Source organism: Leptonychotes weddellii, chromosome 6 (genome assembly GCF_054177405.1).
Source record: "Leptonychotes weddellii isolate Sample4059 chromosome 6, ASM5417740v2, whole genome shotgun sequence".
In the NCBI taxonomy this organism is placed as follows: Eukaryota; Metazoa; Chordata; class Mammalia; order Carnivora; family Phocidae; genus Leptonychotes; species Leptonychotes weddellii.
Genome location: NC_138374.1, coordinates 70,056,427 through 70,074,409, shown reverse-complemented (window position 1 = coordinate 70,074,409; position 17,983 = coordinate 70,056,427). Strand labels below are relative to the sequence as shown.

The window sequence follows — 17,983 nt, the reverse complement described above, 5'->3', positions numbered from 1 at the left end:
TGCCCCTGAACATCTTTGAGCCCATGTTTACGACTGGGTTGTTGGGACATCCTAAACTTAAACCATAGGTTAAGTGTCCTCACTTTACAATGCCAAATTACTTAATGAGGCAATAGATGGTATAAAATTATGGCTCCTTGAAATATGTGGTCAAACCCTTCTGGCTTGAATGTTAAAACACTGCTGGTTGGTCTTTATGTACGAGTTTGTCCCTTTCTAAAATATCTTTGTAAAGACATGGTTAAAAATCCATTTGTAAGGGACACTATTATATTTAATCCTACGCTAAATAAGTGGCCAAACTCTCAGACCAGAGGGTCAGACTGAGGTCTGGAGAACTTTAGTCTGGCTTTCCTGTAAGTTGCAAAGTATGCTAAGTGTTCTACATGAATTACGACAACTGGTCATACTGCCTTTGTTGAAACATCAGCAACTGAGAAATCACAACTTTCCAAAGAATCCCACTTGAGTCCAATGATCCGAATCTTACAAAGCTCTTCATGATACAGAATTAAAATCTTTCCACGTGTGACCTCCAAATATTGCTCCTAGTACTCAGTAATTTCTTTTTTTTTTTTAGATTATTTATTTATTTGAGAGAGAGAGAGGAGAGAGAGAGCACGAGTGGGTGGGAGGGGCAGAGGGAGAAGGAGAAGCAGACTCCCCACTGAGCAGGGAGCCCGACGTGGGACTCGATCCCAGGACCCTGAGATCATGACCTGAGCTGAAGGCAGATGCTTAACTGACTGAGCCTCCCAGGTGTTACAGCACTTAGTAGTTTCTTAACAAATATTATTGAATGACTTATTTCTGATGCATAAACATGAATTGATTTAAGACTGTCCGCCATATGGCGTCTCTTCAAATATTTGAGGACAAATATCACTTCTCTCTTGAGGCTTTTTCACCAGCTTAATATCTGAAGCTTCTCAAACATGTAGTTGGTGATTACAACATAGAAGGGGGTTTAGATGTTCTGGGTCTAATGTCAAATAGTTTGTCTATGCTGAGAAATAAGTGATAATTGCCATCACAAGATCAGAAAAGTAAAGGGCTATGAAAGTGGTCCTTTGGAAAAAGTTTATAAATTGTAATTTCAATAAAAATGGAAAAATGGAAAAGAACATCAATTTAGTTCTAATAAGTTTGAGTGTAAGGGGGATTCTTTATTGTCCAATAGAAAATGCTGACCAGCTGCCCCAAGCACCACATGTTGACAAGCAAGGCTGGTAAATTTTAAATTGGGCAACCCAGTTTTTCCAGGTAGCTCAGAGTAAAAAAAAATTCGTTCATTCATTTTATAGCAAGCACATTTTGTCACTGGGCAGTATTTCTTTCTAACTACAAGACGCCTAACAATTCTGGTATTCTAGTTTTACTTTTCAGATGAGACCTTTTTAATTTTATAAATGGTACTATATACACTATAGTACATACACCAAAGGAACGGTATTCTCTGCCTTGTTTTTATAATCCACCCAAGATAACTTTTCATATAAATACATACATACCTATCTCACTTTTTTCTCTTCGCGGAGAGAGTGTTATAGTATTTTCTTCTTTTTATTTTTTAATTTAAATACAACTGATATATAACATTTATACCAGTTTTAAGTGTACAACATTAATGATTCGATATTTGCATATACTGTGAAAGGATCACCCCAATAAGTCTAGTTAACATACATCGCCACACATAGTCACAGAATTATTTTTTCTTATGATGGAAACCTTTAAGATCTACTCTCTTAGCAACTTTAAAAAATACAATACAATATTATCATCACCTATAGTCTCTTTGCTGTACATTATATCCCCCTGATTTATTTATTTTATAGCTGGGAGTTTGTACTTTTTAATCTGCTTCTCCCATTTCATTCCTCCTCCACCTCCCTGCCTCTGGTAACCACCCATCTGTTCTCTGTATCCAGGAGTTCAGTTGTTTTGCTTTTTGTTTTGGTGTTTTTGTTTGTTTGTTTGTTTTAGATGCCACACATAAATGAGATCATACAGTATTTGTCTTTCTCTGACTTATTTCACTTAGCATGATGCCTTTGAGGTCCATCCATGTTGTCCTCTATGGCAAGATTTCCTTCTTTTTAAAGGCTGAATAGTATTTCAGGGTGTGTGTGTGTGTGTGTGTGTGTGTGAGATATTTTCTTGATCGATTTATCTATCAATGGACACTTACATTTCTTCCATGTCTTGGCTATCGTAAATAATGCTGCAGTGAACATGGGGGTGCAGATATCTTTCTGAGTTAGTGGTTTTTGTTTTCTTTGGCTAAATATTCAGAAGTGGAATTGTCGAATTATATGATAGTTCTATTTATAATTTTTCTGAGGAACCTCCGTACTGTTTTTGTACCAACTTACATTCCTACCAACAGTGAGTGCCCAAGTGTTCCGTTTTCTCCACATCCTTGCCAACACTTGTTGCGCTTGTTATTTCTTGTCTTTGATAATAACCACACACAGGTGTGAGGTGATATTTCATTGCAGTTTTGATTTGCATCTCACTTTTTTTTTAAGCAATATGCATGACATTCTGTTGTATGGTTTACACAATAATTTATAAGATTATGTTCTCTGCTGATAGGCACTTAAGTCATTCCCAATCTTTCCTAGTATAAACAATGCTGTAGTGAACATCCTCGTACATATAGATGGTTTTAGACACATTTGTGGTTATAGACATATTTGTGGAATCAAGTAGAGTGAAAACATGCGAAGCATTAAGATACTTATGCTGACATCCACATGTCCCAGTTTATTGCCCAACAGAATATAATCAAACCTAAGCCTTTCTCTACTTTGCATGAAGGTAAAATTAGCACAAAATACAAGTATTATGAAAGTATAATGGGCTAACCATGGCACTGGTTACTCTTCTTTTTCAGGCAAGACAAAAATGTGGTTGCTATTAACAGTGACAAGTTTGATATCTACACTTGGAACTACACATGGTTACTTTGGAAAATTACATCCTATAAGCCCTGAAGTGACTATGAATATTGTAAGTTACCAGGGTTGGGGATGGGGAACCTATAGAACCAAGAGCAACTGCCATGACTTAGAATCATGGTGAGTTGAAGCTTTTACATGACCGATCAAGAATAACTAACAGCGGGACACCTGGGTGGCTCAGTCACTAAGCGTCTGCCTTCGGCTCAGGTCATGATCCCGGGGTCCTGGGATCGAGTCCCACATCGGGCTCCTTGCTCAGTGAGGAGCCTGCTTCTCCCTCTCCCTCTGCTGCTCCCCCTGCTTGTGCTCTCTCTCTCTGACAAATAAATAAATAAAAATCTTTAAAAAAAAAAAAAGAATAACAGCATCTACTTACCAGACACATTTAAAAACTCAACTAAAACTAAAAGCTTTGTTTTTCCTCATCAGAGTCAGATGATCACCTATTGGGGATACCCAAGTGAAGAGTATGATGTCGTGACTGAAGACGGTTATATACTTGGGATCAACAGAATTCCTTATGGGAAGAAAAATTCAGAGAATATAGGTATAATCCTGTCTCCCTTCCTCTTTCCTTCTCTCTTTTCTTCCCTTCATTCCATCCTTGTTTCTTTCCTCCCTCCCTTCCTCCTTTCATTTCTCCCTAAGGACTTAATGAGTCTTGCTCATTCTGGAAATGCAGCAATGACAAAACCTTATCTCCAGTCTTCAAAGAGATTACCATCAAGTCAATGAGATGCATGAACAGATGGTTATAATATAATAATATGTGATAAGTGCAAGGCTAGAACTCTCCAGAGGATATTGAACTGGAAGTTCTGGTAAAGGTGCCTAACTCAGCTAGTGGAGGTCAAGGAAAACTTGCTATAGAAATAATAACTAAACTGAGTCCTGGAGGACCAGGAAGCGTTAGCCAGGATGTGTGTTACAGTAAGGAGGATGGGGAGCGATCTGAGGCTCATTTCCTAAACAGATAAAGGTCACTTAAATAAAAATTTATCTTGTTTTCATCGCAGGAAAATTGTGAAGTACAAAAAGAATAAAATTAAGCAACATCACCTATCACTTTACCACTCACAATCCACTTAAATTAACATCACGCTGAACTTCCTTAGAATATCAGTTTCTCAATAGCTTTCTGAGGTATAATTGGCCTACAATAAACTGCACATGTTTAAAATGCACAATCTGATACATTGTGTCACTTGAGAAACCACCACCATGATTAAGATAATATATTCGAATATTCAACTCAATCAAGCAAATGTATTTAATTCTACTCGTCTGAAAGCCTATTTCCGTCTTCGTGTTTATCTGAGAATGAGGAATGAGTGTATAAAGCTTGGATACGATTTTCTCCCTCAGGCCGGAGACCTGTTGCATTTTTGCAGCATGGTTTGCTCGCATCAGCCACAAACTGGATCGCCAACCTGCCCAACAACAGCCTGGCCTTCATTCTGGCAGATGCAGGTTATGACGTGTGGCTGGGCAACAGCAGGGGAAACACCTGGGCCAGGAGAAACCTATACTTCTCTCCAGACTCAGTTGAATTCTGGGCTTTCAGGTAAAGAAAGGGGACAAGGAAAGATGGACAATGAAAAATAAACATTGAGTCTAAAAAGCATGGGTATTCATGGGTGCATATTCCAGTCCAGTCCCATTTTAATATATTACACTCTCAGTAGGAAAAAAGCAAGTCATTTTTATGCTAATACCTTCTTGGATTCTTCCATACACCTCAGTCCAAGGGTAGCTTTTCCTTCACATTTTCTATGATCTCGGTACGCATGATTAGCCCGATTTCCTGAGTATTCGCTTTTCCAAATGGAATGAGCGAAATGACCGAAGCATGGAAATTTGCTGCCTTCAGCAGATTCCAAAAGGAACATCCGTGGAGATTTGGGAGGATGTCCAAACTCAGTTGGGGGTTCAAGAACCCGAGTCACCATCGAAAGTGAGGTGGTGGAGGGGGCGTGAAATTTGGACACCGTGGAAAGCTTTTCAAAGGTTTCCTATCTCTGGCCCTCTCGTGCCCCATTCCTGGAAAGTGCTGATGGAAGGGGGAACAGAAGAGATTTCGGTGATGCTGCTGAGGCACAGAAGGGCTCTGAGTGTTCCAAGGCCTGAAAGGAAGCCCATGTCTCTGGAGTGGTGAGAAAGAGAGATAGGTCAGGCGGGCTCCGCGGGCAATGCTGAGGGGCTCAGAGCTCACCCTTCACACAAGGAGAAGCCACTGAACAGTTTCCAACAAGGCAGTAGCAGAATCCCGTTTTCATTTTCAAAAGATTATTCTGGCTGATCTCTGGGGAGTAAAAGAGAGGGCGATATGACTCATCTCAATTGGCGCCAGAACACTGCGTACAAACGATGATTAAGTCTGACATTCATTTTTAAGGATAGAAAGAATCCCCACCTACAGATGCTCTCTTGTTTGGATTAAGTTGCAGCTGTAATGTTCTGCTTCAGAAATGATGTCAGCTCTTGATAAGAAGCCACCCCCCTCAAAAGCACCTGACACTAACTAATGGTCTATAAGAAGCAATGCTTAGAGAATCCAGTTTTCTCTTTCTCAAAGAGAGGTTTAGCTATAAATATGCTTGACTTTTAGAAATTATGGCAAGGAAATGTATTCAGTTTTATTTTGTCTTTGTTTTTCTTGCAGCTTTGATGAGATGGCTAAATATGACCTTCCAGCCACGATTGACTTCATTTTAAAGAAAACTGGACAGGATAAGCTACACTATGTTGGCCATTCCCAGGGTACCACCATTGGTAGGTAAAAGCAGCTGAAGCAGGTGGTTTTGTTTGTATAGACCCAGGCATGTTGGTCATCTTGCTAATTGCTTTCCATTCATCATATAAAGGAATGGCTACAACAATCCAGTGATATAGGGACAATTACTATTCTTATTATATATATGGGGAAACAAAACATGAGGGTAGATAATTTGTGCAAGGTAACACAGGTAGGGCAAATAGGGTAGCTCAGATACCAACTCAGGCAATCTGACTCCCAAACCCATGCTTTGAGATACTGCACCTCCTGGCCTCTGGACTGAATGTCTTCCAAATATTCAACCACATTTATGGAGCACCTGCAATGTGTCCTAAGAATATAGCAATAAATAAAGGAGATGAAAATTTCCATCCTTGTGCTACAGATACTCTAGTGGGGAGGCAGAGAAAGTGACAAGGATTAAAAAGTAAAATATAGAGTAGGTTAGATAATGGTAAGGCTATGGGAAGCAAATAAATCAGGAAAGGCTATTAAGGAGCATTGGAGGGGACACAGCGAGTTCATATAGAGAATACCACCAGCTCTCTGAGTAAAGGCATGAAGGAGGTGGGCGGTGGGGATGAGCCATGTGTACACCTGAAAGACTGATGTTCTGGGAAGAGGGAATGGCAAGTGCAAACGGTCTGAGGTTGCAGCCGGTTCAAGGAAAGGTGATGAGGCAATTCATTGTATGGCTGAATCAGGCAGAAAGCAAGAGACGAGATGGGGGCGCGGTCTAAGGAAGGAGGACTATTCAGGGCTTTTTGGCTGTTACGGGGATTTCAGCTTTTACTCTGAGTAAAAAGGGAAACCAGAGTAGAGTTTTGAAGACAAGAGTACCAGGATCCGACCTCAGGATCCTCAACAGGATTAGAAGTTACACGGTCCTCTTAACAGGATCCCCCCAGTTGCCGATGGGGAGAAAGAACTGGGTAGAGGAACTAGGGAGAGGACTCTTAGAGGAACCCATGCGAGGCATGATTGTGACCTGGATGCGGGTAGGTAGCTGTGGTGCACGGTTAGGTTCTAGATGTGTTCTGGAGGTGGAACCTACAGGACTTGCCTCCACATTGGATACAGGGTATAGGGAAAGAGAGGAGTCAGGGATGACACAAGATTTGTGGCCTGAGTACCTAGAGCAATGGAGATGCCCAACCCACGAGGGGGATGGCTGTGAGGAGGGCTGATATGGTCCAGGGGCACAGGGGCTCTGTTTTCTCGCTGTTGGCTGTCAGATATCTGTTGGAGATCTAAGTGGAAGGCCAGGCAGTTGAGTAATGATACAAATCTGGAGTTCAGGGGAGAGGACTGGACTGAAAACACAAAATGTATGTGAGACAGGATGCAATAACCAATGGAGTGAGTTCAGACAGGAAAGAGGAGGAGCCCGAGGACTAAGCCCTGGGCTGCTCTTAATTTAGACGATGAGGAGGAACCAGACAAAGGAGCTGAGGAGTCATGGTGACAGTGCTATGAGGAGCCAGGAGTCCCTGGTGTTCTGAAAGTCAAGGGGAGGACGTGTTTTAAGAAGGAGAAGGTGGTCAACTGTGGAAGAGGCTACTGATGAATCATGTGAACTGAAGACTAAGAAGGGACCATTGGATTTGGCAGCCGGACAGGTGTAGGGAACCTTCCTAACAGCAACCTCAGAGGAGTGGTTGGGATGAAAGCATAATCCAGTGAGTTCAAGAGCACATGAGAGAAAGCTATAAATGGAAGGAAAAGGGTGGAAGCAGAAGGGGAAGATGGGGTCACAGGGGAGGAATAACGATGTGTTTTTATGATAGTCCCTACTCTCAGCTGATAACCTGAGTCCCTGCCATGAAGCTAAGCAATCAGAGCATCCATATATAGACATCTATGCAGGGAAGTAGATGAACTTGGTGGCGGGCACATGGATCTCACCTATAGAATTTTAAAGAGTTATTTTTTTATTTGAGAGCGAGCGAGCATGAGTGGGCAGAGGGAGAAGCAGACTCCCCGCTGAGCAGGGAGCCTCACATGGGGCTCGATCCCAGGACCCTGGTATCATGACCTGAGCTGAAGGCAGACACTTAACCAACTGAGCCACCCAGGCACCACTCACCTATAAAATTTTAGAGAAAAACATCAGTGACAAAGAGCTTCCCAGTGTCCTTTGTCATTACATCATAGGTCATGTTCCCAAGGAAATGAGGATTAGTATTCAGGGTGTTTTATAAATAAACACTGCTAGGGTAAAGGGCAGAAAAGCAGGACTAGGCAGAGAGAGAAGCTGGGACGTGACACGGTCTCAAAAAGGTCTCTGCCAGCTCTGTATGAGATGGCTCTTCAGAGTCTTTGAGTGAGACTAGGTGACCCACTTGCTGACCAGCCATTCAATGCAGACTGCCCTGGGAAGGGATTCCCTTGAATTCTTTGAGAACCTTGGATTCTCTTGAGCAAAAGCAAAATTAGAAAGGAGTCATAAACTTCCCTGCCTCTAGGGTTGAATAAATGTCTCAGACATGAAGAAGAATCTGGACAGTGCAGCACAGCATCAATCACATGTGGTCAGCAATCGACTCAAATCCTTTTTTTTTTTTTAAGATTTATTTATTTATTTATTTTAGAGAGAGAGAGCATGCGCGCATGTGCACAGGGAGACAGGCAGAGGGAGAGGGAGAATCCCAAGCAGACTTCCCACTGAGCAAGGAGCCTGACTTGGGGCTTGATCTCACGACCCTGAGATCCATGACCTGAGCCAAAATCAAGAGTCGGACACTCAACCAACCGAGGCACTCAGGCACCCCTCAAAATCCTTTGTTAAAAAGGGGGAGATGTTCTAGATTACTAAAATTGACTCCTTCAGTTTCCAAAACCTTACAAAAATTTCATTATTTTGGAGGGAAGTCTGCCTTAACTTATGACACACTGCTGTATTTTTAAAGAGCACCCATTGAACAGAGTTTAACCTTTCCTCGATGATCTAAGGTTATAAAATTATTGCCTTGAGATGCAATGCAACAGTTTCCTAGGATTTATTGAGATGAGTAGAACTGACACTAAATGACACCAAACTACCACTCTTTGGAGCCATTTGAATTTTGAACATTCTATTCTTCTTTGTCACTAATGGATACCTTGTCATTGCTGTCGCCACACTCATAGATTTCTGGGAGGTGTTTCTGCTTTGAATTTGCATCTTTTAATCTTCTGTGTACTGGAAAGTCAGATAAGTATCCTTGTTAGGATTGTGTCTCAAATAGGATTGTTTATTCTGAGCAAGCAAACGTATTCGGGGAAGTCACCTGTCCTGACAGTGAGGGGACACCCAAGCCAAGTCTTCAAGTGTGATTCTTGCTTTCTCTGGGTGATAGGCTTGCTGTAATCTGCAGAATTAGGCAACCAAGAGCACCATTCTTCCTTAAGCAGAATTAGGCTGAGGTAGGTGAGGTAGGTGTTTACATTTGAAAGTCTTTTTTATTTTTTTCAGGTCATTCTTGTGTCTAATCAATATGTCATTATAAACCGTGGGGAGAGATTATCCTATGTAGTTTGATTGTATAGAGTTTAGCTTAAAAACTCTTTGATCACATCCCAATCTACTAATATGCTACCATTCATAAGACCAATTAATTACAGTCAAGATTTGAGTATATTTACCATGCGGAGATGTTTGAATTATTGTGTCTAGTCACTTGTCCAGCATTTAAAATGTGCCTAGTGTCCTGGTAAATGCCTTCTTTAACTCGCTTCACTTGGTTCCTAAAAAAACCTACTGAAGCACTCATTATTATTAGCCCCATATTTCAGATGAGGAAAATGAAGCTCATAGTGCTTAAATGATTTGTCCAAGGTCACAAAACTAGTAAACCACATAGCCAGGATTCAAATCTTGTTTGGTCAGATTTAAAACTTTTTCAATCTTCCCACTTACATATGCTACTCATATTAAATGCTAATTATCTCATTGTGATGACATGAATTTGAACTCATCAAAACCTATATGTAGTATAAATAACTCTTTATCACCCCACGCGAATCGTAAGTTGGCCTGTTTTCTAAAGTCAAATGAAAGAATTTATTTTAACTTTTTACAAGTTCTAGCCTCATGCATGTTCCTAGAGAGAATCTATGAAAATAAAACAAATATACTAAGATTTGATCGCTCTGAACAAGCAGAGGTGGTCATTTTCTCTCTCTTAGTAAACAGCACTGAGTAAATCCAAAATAATGTCCACTTGTAAAACACACACACACACACACACACACACACACACACCCCTTCTTCACTGGTTCCTTGTCATTCTGTTTCAGGTTTCATCGCCTTTTCTACCAATCCCAAGCTGGCTAAAAGAATCAAAACCTTCTATGCATTAGCTCCAGTTGCCACTGTGAAGTACACCAAAAGCCTGCTAAACAAACTCGCGCTTGTTCCTTCATTCCTCTTCAAGGTATGTGATTGTCTTTAACTGAATCTAAGATATCAAATTATCCTTGGTCTCAGACTGATGGAAAGAGAAGAGAAACACCGCGCGGACAACCATGTTTCTGGCCAAGAATGGAAATGTGCACATGCGTGTTTTAGTTCTTGACTAGCGCTGACCATGGTTGAATCCCCATTAAAGCCGCTGAGATCCCCCTTTATTTCTGCATTCTCAGTTACTTTATATGGGTTAGCAATACTGGGAGTGTTGGTCCCCTTCACAGACGTTTCGTTTCCTTCATAGCTGTATGAAAACCATGATTCAGGGAAGGAGAAATAAAAACAAAACCAGTCAAAGAAGAAGCCTAAATCACCTGCGCCAAGAAAACCAGAAAGGGGAAGGGTAGAAAAAAAAGCGAAGGAGAGGGAAAAGGAGAAAGAATGCTCCTTGAGGCAAGCACCTTGAGACCCTTCATCAAATGCCCTTGGCTTTCCAAAACTTTTCTTAAGAGCTTCCCCTTTAAATGGGGTTCCAGAGGGCAGGAGTGTGGATTGCAATAAGCCGTAAATATTAAGTGTCTTGTATAAGTAGGCACACACCAGAGGGAATTAATGATCTTTGTTTTTCCAACACTTAATCACCTACCGAAACCAACGCACCCAGACACCGACACAACTTCCTTCAGGAAAACAGTTTTACTGCAGGCCCTAGAACGTAATGATGCTATTTCCTTCTGTGGTTTTGTGCTATTCATTTCTTTTCACTCTGAACTAACCTGTATGTTGAAAGCCTGAGACTTTATCTACAAACTATATTTGTAAAGCTTTTGTTCAAAACGTGAAAATTTGGGATGACTTTGAGTATCATGACTGACTGCATTAATGCAGGTGTTTCTTTCCTACTTATGCTCAGATTTTCTGATAGGCAGTGTAGATAGTTGGTTTAAAAATAATAATAATAATAAGTGTTAGACCTTAAGTCAGAGGCTTGAGGTTTGGGTCAGGATGCTAGCTTTATAGAATTTATGAACTTTATAGTCAGATCTAGTTAGCACAAGATCCCAACTATTTCTTAGTCTCCTGTTTCCTCATGTATAATATGGGGATAACCAAATGTCTTTTCCTCAAGAAGAGTTGAGGCAAATCCTTCCAAAGGCTTTGCTGAAAATATGGCTGAGTCACCATTTCGGCTCCTGATCTTTTCACGTTTTATTGCTGAAATCACACATCTTGACACTTAGTTATGACATCCTGCCACGTTGTTTTATGATTTTATTTCATAACACTTTTTAACCCAACTAGACTGTAACTCTTTGTGTCTTGTACTTCTTCTCGGCAGCCACTACGTTTCTCAACGGAACAGTAAATATTCAATGTTGGTCATCTGCCCTGTCCATTCCCCAACTTTATTGTGGGAATTAAATGAGAAAAAGTATATGAAATTCCTGAAACAACATAAAGAAATATGAAAATCTCATCAGCCAATTCACACCTGTACCAGTAAACTAGACAAATTAATGAGTCTTCTCCGCTGCTTAATTTTTACAATCCTCTACTGATGCTTTTATTTTTCAGCTTATCTTTGGTGACAAAATATTCTTCCCACACCAGTTTTTTGAACAATTTCTTGCTACTGAGGTGTGTTCCCGTGAGACAGTGGCTCTCCTCTGCAGCAATGCCTTATTCATCATTTGTGGATTTGACACTAAGAACTTGAACGTGGTTTGTATGCATTGACATTCCTTTTTTTTTTTTTTAAGATTTTGTTTATTTATTTGACAGAGAGACACAGCGAGAGAGGGAACACAAACAGGGGGAGAGGGTGAGGGAAAAGCTGGCTCCCTGCTGAACAGGGAGTCCGATGAGGGGCTCGATCCCAGGACCCTGGGATCATGACCTGAGCCGAAGGCAGACGCTTAACGACTGAGCCACCCAGGTGCCCCTGCATTGACATTTCTGTTCTGAATATTTTGAGCAAATTTTGATGACTTGTCCTACCATCACTTAGACATGATATTCTAAAAAAAAAAAACTAGGAGTAGTGGGCTCCTGGGTGGCTCAGTTGGTTAAGCATCTAACTCTTGATCTCGGCTCAGGTCTTGATCTGAGGGTCGTGAGTTCAAGCCCCGTGTTGGGCTCCGCGCTGGGTGTGGAGTCTACTTAAAACAAAAACAAAACAAAAAAACTAGGAGTAGCTTCAGAATTGTGTCCATGCTATGTAGATAAGCCCAAGGGAAGTCACATCATTGCTCCCAGTTTCATTCCCTCTAGCTCCCTGCTGTCACCCAAGTGCCCCCTAAAGTAAACAGCAGGTAGAAAAAGTAGTAGATAGTGAGCACTACTCACTTCTGACCACCTAAGTAATTGGTGTAACATTTCAATTCTGTGAGGGGACTCATTGAACCATATATTTTGGCAGGCTCTTCTGCCGATGTCTAAGCATTGAATAAATGTCCTTAATGCTGATAGTCATTCCCATAAATTTTATAAAATTTATTTCAGAGCAATGATTTATGTTAGCTTTTGTCCATATTCTTTATCTGGCTATTTCACTTGCTTTGAATTGGGTTTGGGTTTTAAAACATGTATGACAAAGTGCAGTATCAAAAGTAGTGAAGAGCATGGATTCAGGGTAAGAGCCAAAATTCAAATCCTATCTTTGGAGCTGAGTTACACTCATCTATCTTGGTTTCCTTGTCCACAAAATGTATTATTGTGGAGATTAAATGAACTAATATGTGTCAAGTATGGAGGATATAGTTCAAAGCATATGGCTCATAAGAATAGCATAGGTTTTGCTACTAATACTATTGTATACTGACAATTATCCTCCCTCAGAATTGTCGGTTTAGTTATATACCCTTGAACACCTAAGAAAACCAAGTTCATTGACAAGAAGGTATAATTCTACCTTCAGGTACCTACTCATTAAACAATATTTATTGGGGCACTACTAAGTGTTGTCGCTACTGGGAACACAAAGGTGAAAACACAGATATGTTCCTGCTGTCATGGAAATCAAGGATATCCAGTCCTTTTTCTCAATGCTGATCAGAATCTGTGGATATTTTAAAATATATATGAACAAAGGCAATTTTCCTTTGTTTCTATTTTGGATGGTAAATAAAAGTCTCATCCTTCTGTCTTGCAAGCGAGTCCCTCTCCATGGATCTGGGAATGGCTGCCATTTTATATGTGGAGTATGACGGAGCCATCTACCCTTGTCACACTAAGAAAAGGCAGAACAAGTTACTGCATTCCATTCATAAGAGCCTTCTGAGAAAAACCATAGTAAAATAGAGACGAGGAGCAAAGGAAATTAGAGATTTCATCCTTCTGCATGAACATTATGTAGAGAAAGATTTCATTCTTCTATGATAATGGTCAATTTGTTTGCCCTTAGCCATGGTCCTCCACAGAGTGGCACTAAGACCCACTATGAACTAGTCTATGCAAGCTGAGACACGGATTTCAATTTGTTGTCTGGGGTCTGATCATGGTGGATTAGGACACTGATAGGATAGCAGGATAGCACAACAATTGTAAATATCCTATACGTGTATACTGACTATCACATATACAAGGTGCACATACATATGTCTCCTTATATATGCATATATAGGTCTGCAAAGCAAAAGGCTTGTGTGTGGACATTACATCTACAGCACTCTGGCACTGGGTAGAGAAGAATGAAAGCTGAGAATTTAGAGATCTAGATTAAAGTCTCTGGCTCCACCCTGATATGAGCTGCATGACATTGGACATTTCTCTAAACTTCTCTGAGCCCCGATTCCCATTTTTATAAAAAGGATGATGAGTTCTCCTCATTGAGGGGCTACAAATCAAACAAACTGGCTCATGCAATTACGGTTTGCAAGATCTAAAGCAGCATACAACTGTGTTGCTCATCTCCTTTGGTAAATGCTGCCCTTAGGCACTTGACCTGGATCAGAAAAACTTAAATCTTAGCTGTTTTTAAGAAACCAAATATACATCTGTGTGTGCCTTTGCTTTCTAGAGTCGCTTGGATGTGTATCTATCACATAATCCAGCGGGAACATCAGTTCAGGACGTCCTCCACTGGTCCCAGGTATCATTTCTCAAATGCTTTTAAAACTTCTTTTGTGTACCTGAACCCCTGGCACTTTACCAGGGTCACTGAAAATAACTATCAGTCCATGTGAATGAAAATCCTATGAGGGGCTCCTGGGTGGCTGAGTCAGTTGAGCTTCTGACTCTTGATTTTGGCTCAGGTCATAATCTTGGGGTCATGAGCTCAAGCCCTGCATCAGGCTCTGTGCTGAACATGGAACCTGCTTAAGATTCTCTCTCTCTTCCTCTCCCTCTACCCCTCCCCCACCCCTCTCGTGTGCATGCATTCTCTCTCTCTAAAAAAAAATAAAAATAAAATCCCATGAAAACATTAATTTTGGGAGCAAACAAATGATTTTTGATGACTTGGCATGTGAGAAAAAAGTATTTCAAGCAAAGCCACATTTAAACTTGTATAAATATCTGGTCCTGGATGGTCTTGGTTTTTGGAAGGAGAAATAGTGCTTCAAATATTGTTTAAATTGAAAATAAACTAACTGGAAGTGTCTGAATTTTGTTTTTCACATAGCAAGGAGAGTTTTTATTTCCTTGTGTTCTTCATTTCTCTACATTAGGCTGTTAAGTCTGGGAAGTTCCAAGCTTTTGACTGGGGCAGCCCAGCTCAGAACATGCTGCACTATCATCAGGTAAGCTTCTTCAAGTTGAAATTGTTCACATTTTGAAAGACAAAGATATAAAAGGTTAAAGGTAAAATTATGATAATCGTGCATATATTTTCCAAAGGAATGTTGGTGCCCAGACTCATCCTTAAGGAAATTAGAAAGTAGACAATAATTTCCTTGGAATCCCTTCATCATGCCAGACATCACCCCGTCTCCATTCTCCCTCTGTGCACTCTGCTCCATCGGCTGCACTCAGGGTACCGCACCACCGCGTGCGAGAACCTCCTAGAACACATCACCCCTCACCCCCTTACACAGCTCTGCCCTGTATCCCAGCCACCCAGCATACGGTCCTCTCCTTTGGGAAGTGCAATTTGCTGATACAACAAGCCAATAATTCGAACTGTTCATGAGATAAAGCTGGAATCTCTGGTCTTCTTCAACAATAGCCCCCCTTTGTGAACAGCCAGAGAAGTGATCCCACCATATTCCCAGAGGTAAGATGTTAGGATGGCGTGCTCGCAGGTCAAGGCTGGAGATACTCCTCAGCAGACAGAGGCCTTGTTGGAGAGGCAGACATACTGGCCACCCCTTGCACTTGCTGCTGCTTTCGAGTCCATCCTCTCTGAGGCCCCCTAGGCGTTGAGTCAGGAATTGCTTCATCTCGCCACCCAGACTCGGAATGAGGCAATGTCTGCAAGCCCTCAGCTCAGGGTACACCCTCAGACCATCACTGGCTACATTTGAATGGAGAGCTACTCTGCAGTTTTTATAATTTTCTTCCCTTCCTTCTTATCCCACCCCAAATTTTCCGCCCAAGTATTGGCCGAGCAGCCCTACTGATTTTCATCTGCTTCCACGACTTGATGTTTACAAGGGATTTCTATCTCTTCACCACAATATCTTATGTGTAGAGAAGATGACCCCCCTTTTTGTGACATTTTTGATGTCTTTAAAGAGGTACCATCAGATCAAACATTGTTGAAAACTTTTCCCCCCAACCATTGCCTCCTCAAACCCCCAAAACACAGTCATTCTTTGCATCTACCTTTCTACTGGGCTCTGTCATCAGAGGCTTTCATCTTAAAGTACCCAAAATAACAAATCCCAAGCCCACCCTCCCTCCAGCCAAGCCATAAAACAGCACAGATGGTCTTCAACTAACTGAGCACTGACACTAATTTAAGAGCCAGAAGCTAGCATTTAGAAAACTCTTTGAACAATGGAGTATGAATAAAGGTAAGTGGGCTTATTATTATGGATATTCTCCACACCCCTTTCTCCACTATAATAAAGTGTTAAAATACTATGGAAAATTATATATGATGAAATATTTTGTTATGACACAAGTTGGCTATTATATAAAGTGAGAATATAGAAAAATGTAGTATATCGGTTTAGTAATCTTGCGAATATGATCTAAAAAGCTAACAAAGTTCTCTGTGGATAGTGGTAAAATTGGTGATGATTTACTTATTCCCTTGTCCTGCTTTATAAACCTCTTTAAAATCTATGTGTAAATGGTGATCTTCTAGAAATTGCAAATGAGACTGATGATAGCTTTTATCAGAATTTTAACCAATATTTAGTAAAACCAGGTAAGTATTAAATAAATGCAACCCCTTCAATGAACTGACTGACCTACCAACTGACCATACTGGTGAATCAATACAAAGCCAAAATAAATAACTCAAGATATTTCGAGATCATACTTTAGAGGGCCTGGGTAGAAACAGTCTATTACAGTTAGAATCCAATCAAATCCACTTTCTTGAGCTTGGGTAGAAATCTAAGTTTTTAATTTGCCAAGAATTGTTATCTAAAGACTTGCTATTCAAAGCATGGTCCAGAGCCAAGAAGATCAGCATTCACCTGGGAATGCAGAATCCCGGCTCTTCCCCCAGATGTACCGAATCTTCATTTTAACAAGATCCCCAAGTGATTCACAGGCCCTTTCAAGTTTGAGAAGTACTGACCTAAAACATATCGCATCCACTTCGCTGTGTGGATAAAGGTGACTTTCTCTGAGCAATCACTGGTAAGAATCTCCTTCTAAAACTCCATCATGCCATGTGCAACAACATGGATCAAACTTGACGGCATTATGCTAAGTGAAGTAAGTCAGACAGAGAAAGACACATATTGTATGATCTCACTTATATGTAGAATCTGAAAACAAAAACAACAGCTGAGTTCATAGATACAGAGAACAGATGGCTGGCTGCCAGAGGTGTGGGGGGTACAGGGTGGGTGAAATGGATGAAGACGGTCAAAAGGCACAAACTTCCAGTTTATACAATAAATAAGTCCCAAGGATGTCATGTACAGCATGGTGATTATAATTAACAATGCTGTATTGTATATTTGGAAGTTACGGAGAAAGTGGATCTTAAAAGTTCTCATCACAAGAAAAAAATTTGTAACTATGTGTGGTGATGGACATTAACTAGACATACTGGGGTGATTATTTCACAATATATGCATCAATTAAATCATTATGTTGTACACCTGAAATTGATACAATGTTATGTGTTAATTACACCTCAGTAGAAAAAGTCATCAACCAATGCAATATCCTCTAGCCAAGGAATAAGTATTGGGCTTTAAAGTGCAGCTACCTATAAACACTAGGGTTCTTTCTCTCTTGTGTTTTAGCCCACACCTCCCTACTACAACTTGACGGACATGCATGTGCCAATTGCAGTGTGGAACGGAGGCAATGACTTGTTGGCCGACCCTCAAGATGTTGACCTTCTGCTTTCCAAACTCCCCAACCTCATTTACCACAAGAAGATTCCGCCTTACAATCACTTGGATTTTATCTGGGCCATGGATGCCCCTCAAGTAATTTACAATGATATTGTTTCTATGATGGGAGAAAATAATAAGTAGTTCCCCATTTAAAGAATTATCCATTTATTGTTCCAAAATAAGTTCTTCTCTCTCACATGGTGTTTGGGATACAGGGATTCTTTCTGTAATTTTGACTTCAGAAATATATTAGCATCAACGATCTTTCTAGTTGTCATTTTGAATGTCAAAAAAGTTTTACATTTTTTTATTTTTCACTTAAGATGGGTCTTGAAACACTTGGAAGAACACATTTGTGGGGAGGTGAAATGTCTCTCCCAGTGCTCCC

General features: G+C 40.6%; 1 protein-coding gene across 3 annotated transcripts; it reads left to right on the top strand.

Moving 5' to 3' along the window:
• Positions 1-2,910: 2,910 nt before the first annotated feature.
• LIPF (lipase F, gastric type) lies at positions 2,911-17,783 on the top strand. 3 transcript variants are annotated; one of them, XM_006732613.3, is made up of 9 exons: positions 2,911-3,015; positions 3,396-3,513; positions 4,431-4,530; positions 5,629-5,738; positions 10,021-10,157; positions 11,705-11,851; positions 14,148-14,219; positions 14,797-14,868; positions 17,500-17,783. In XM_006732613.3, exons 1-9 carry the CDS (start codon positions 2,911-2,913, stop codon positions 17,734-17,736), a joined length of 1,098 nt encoding a protein of 365 aa, XP_006732676.1. In that variant the 3' UTR covers positions 17,737-17,783. The 3 variants fall into 3 exon arrangements, with proteins under 3 accessions (XP_006732676.1, XP_006732675.1, XP_081679260.1); XM_006732612.3 differs by having other exon boundaries at positions 4,332-4,530; XM_081823134.1 differs by lacking the exon at positions 11,705-11,851 and having other exon boundaries at positions 3,007-3,015; positions 4,332-4,530.
• The last annotated feature ends 200 nt before the right edge of the window (positions 17,784-17,983 follow it).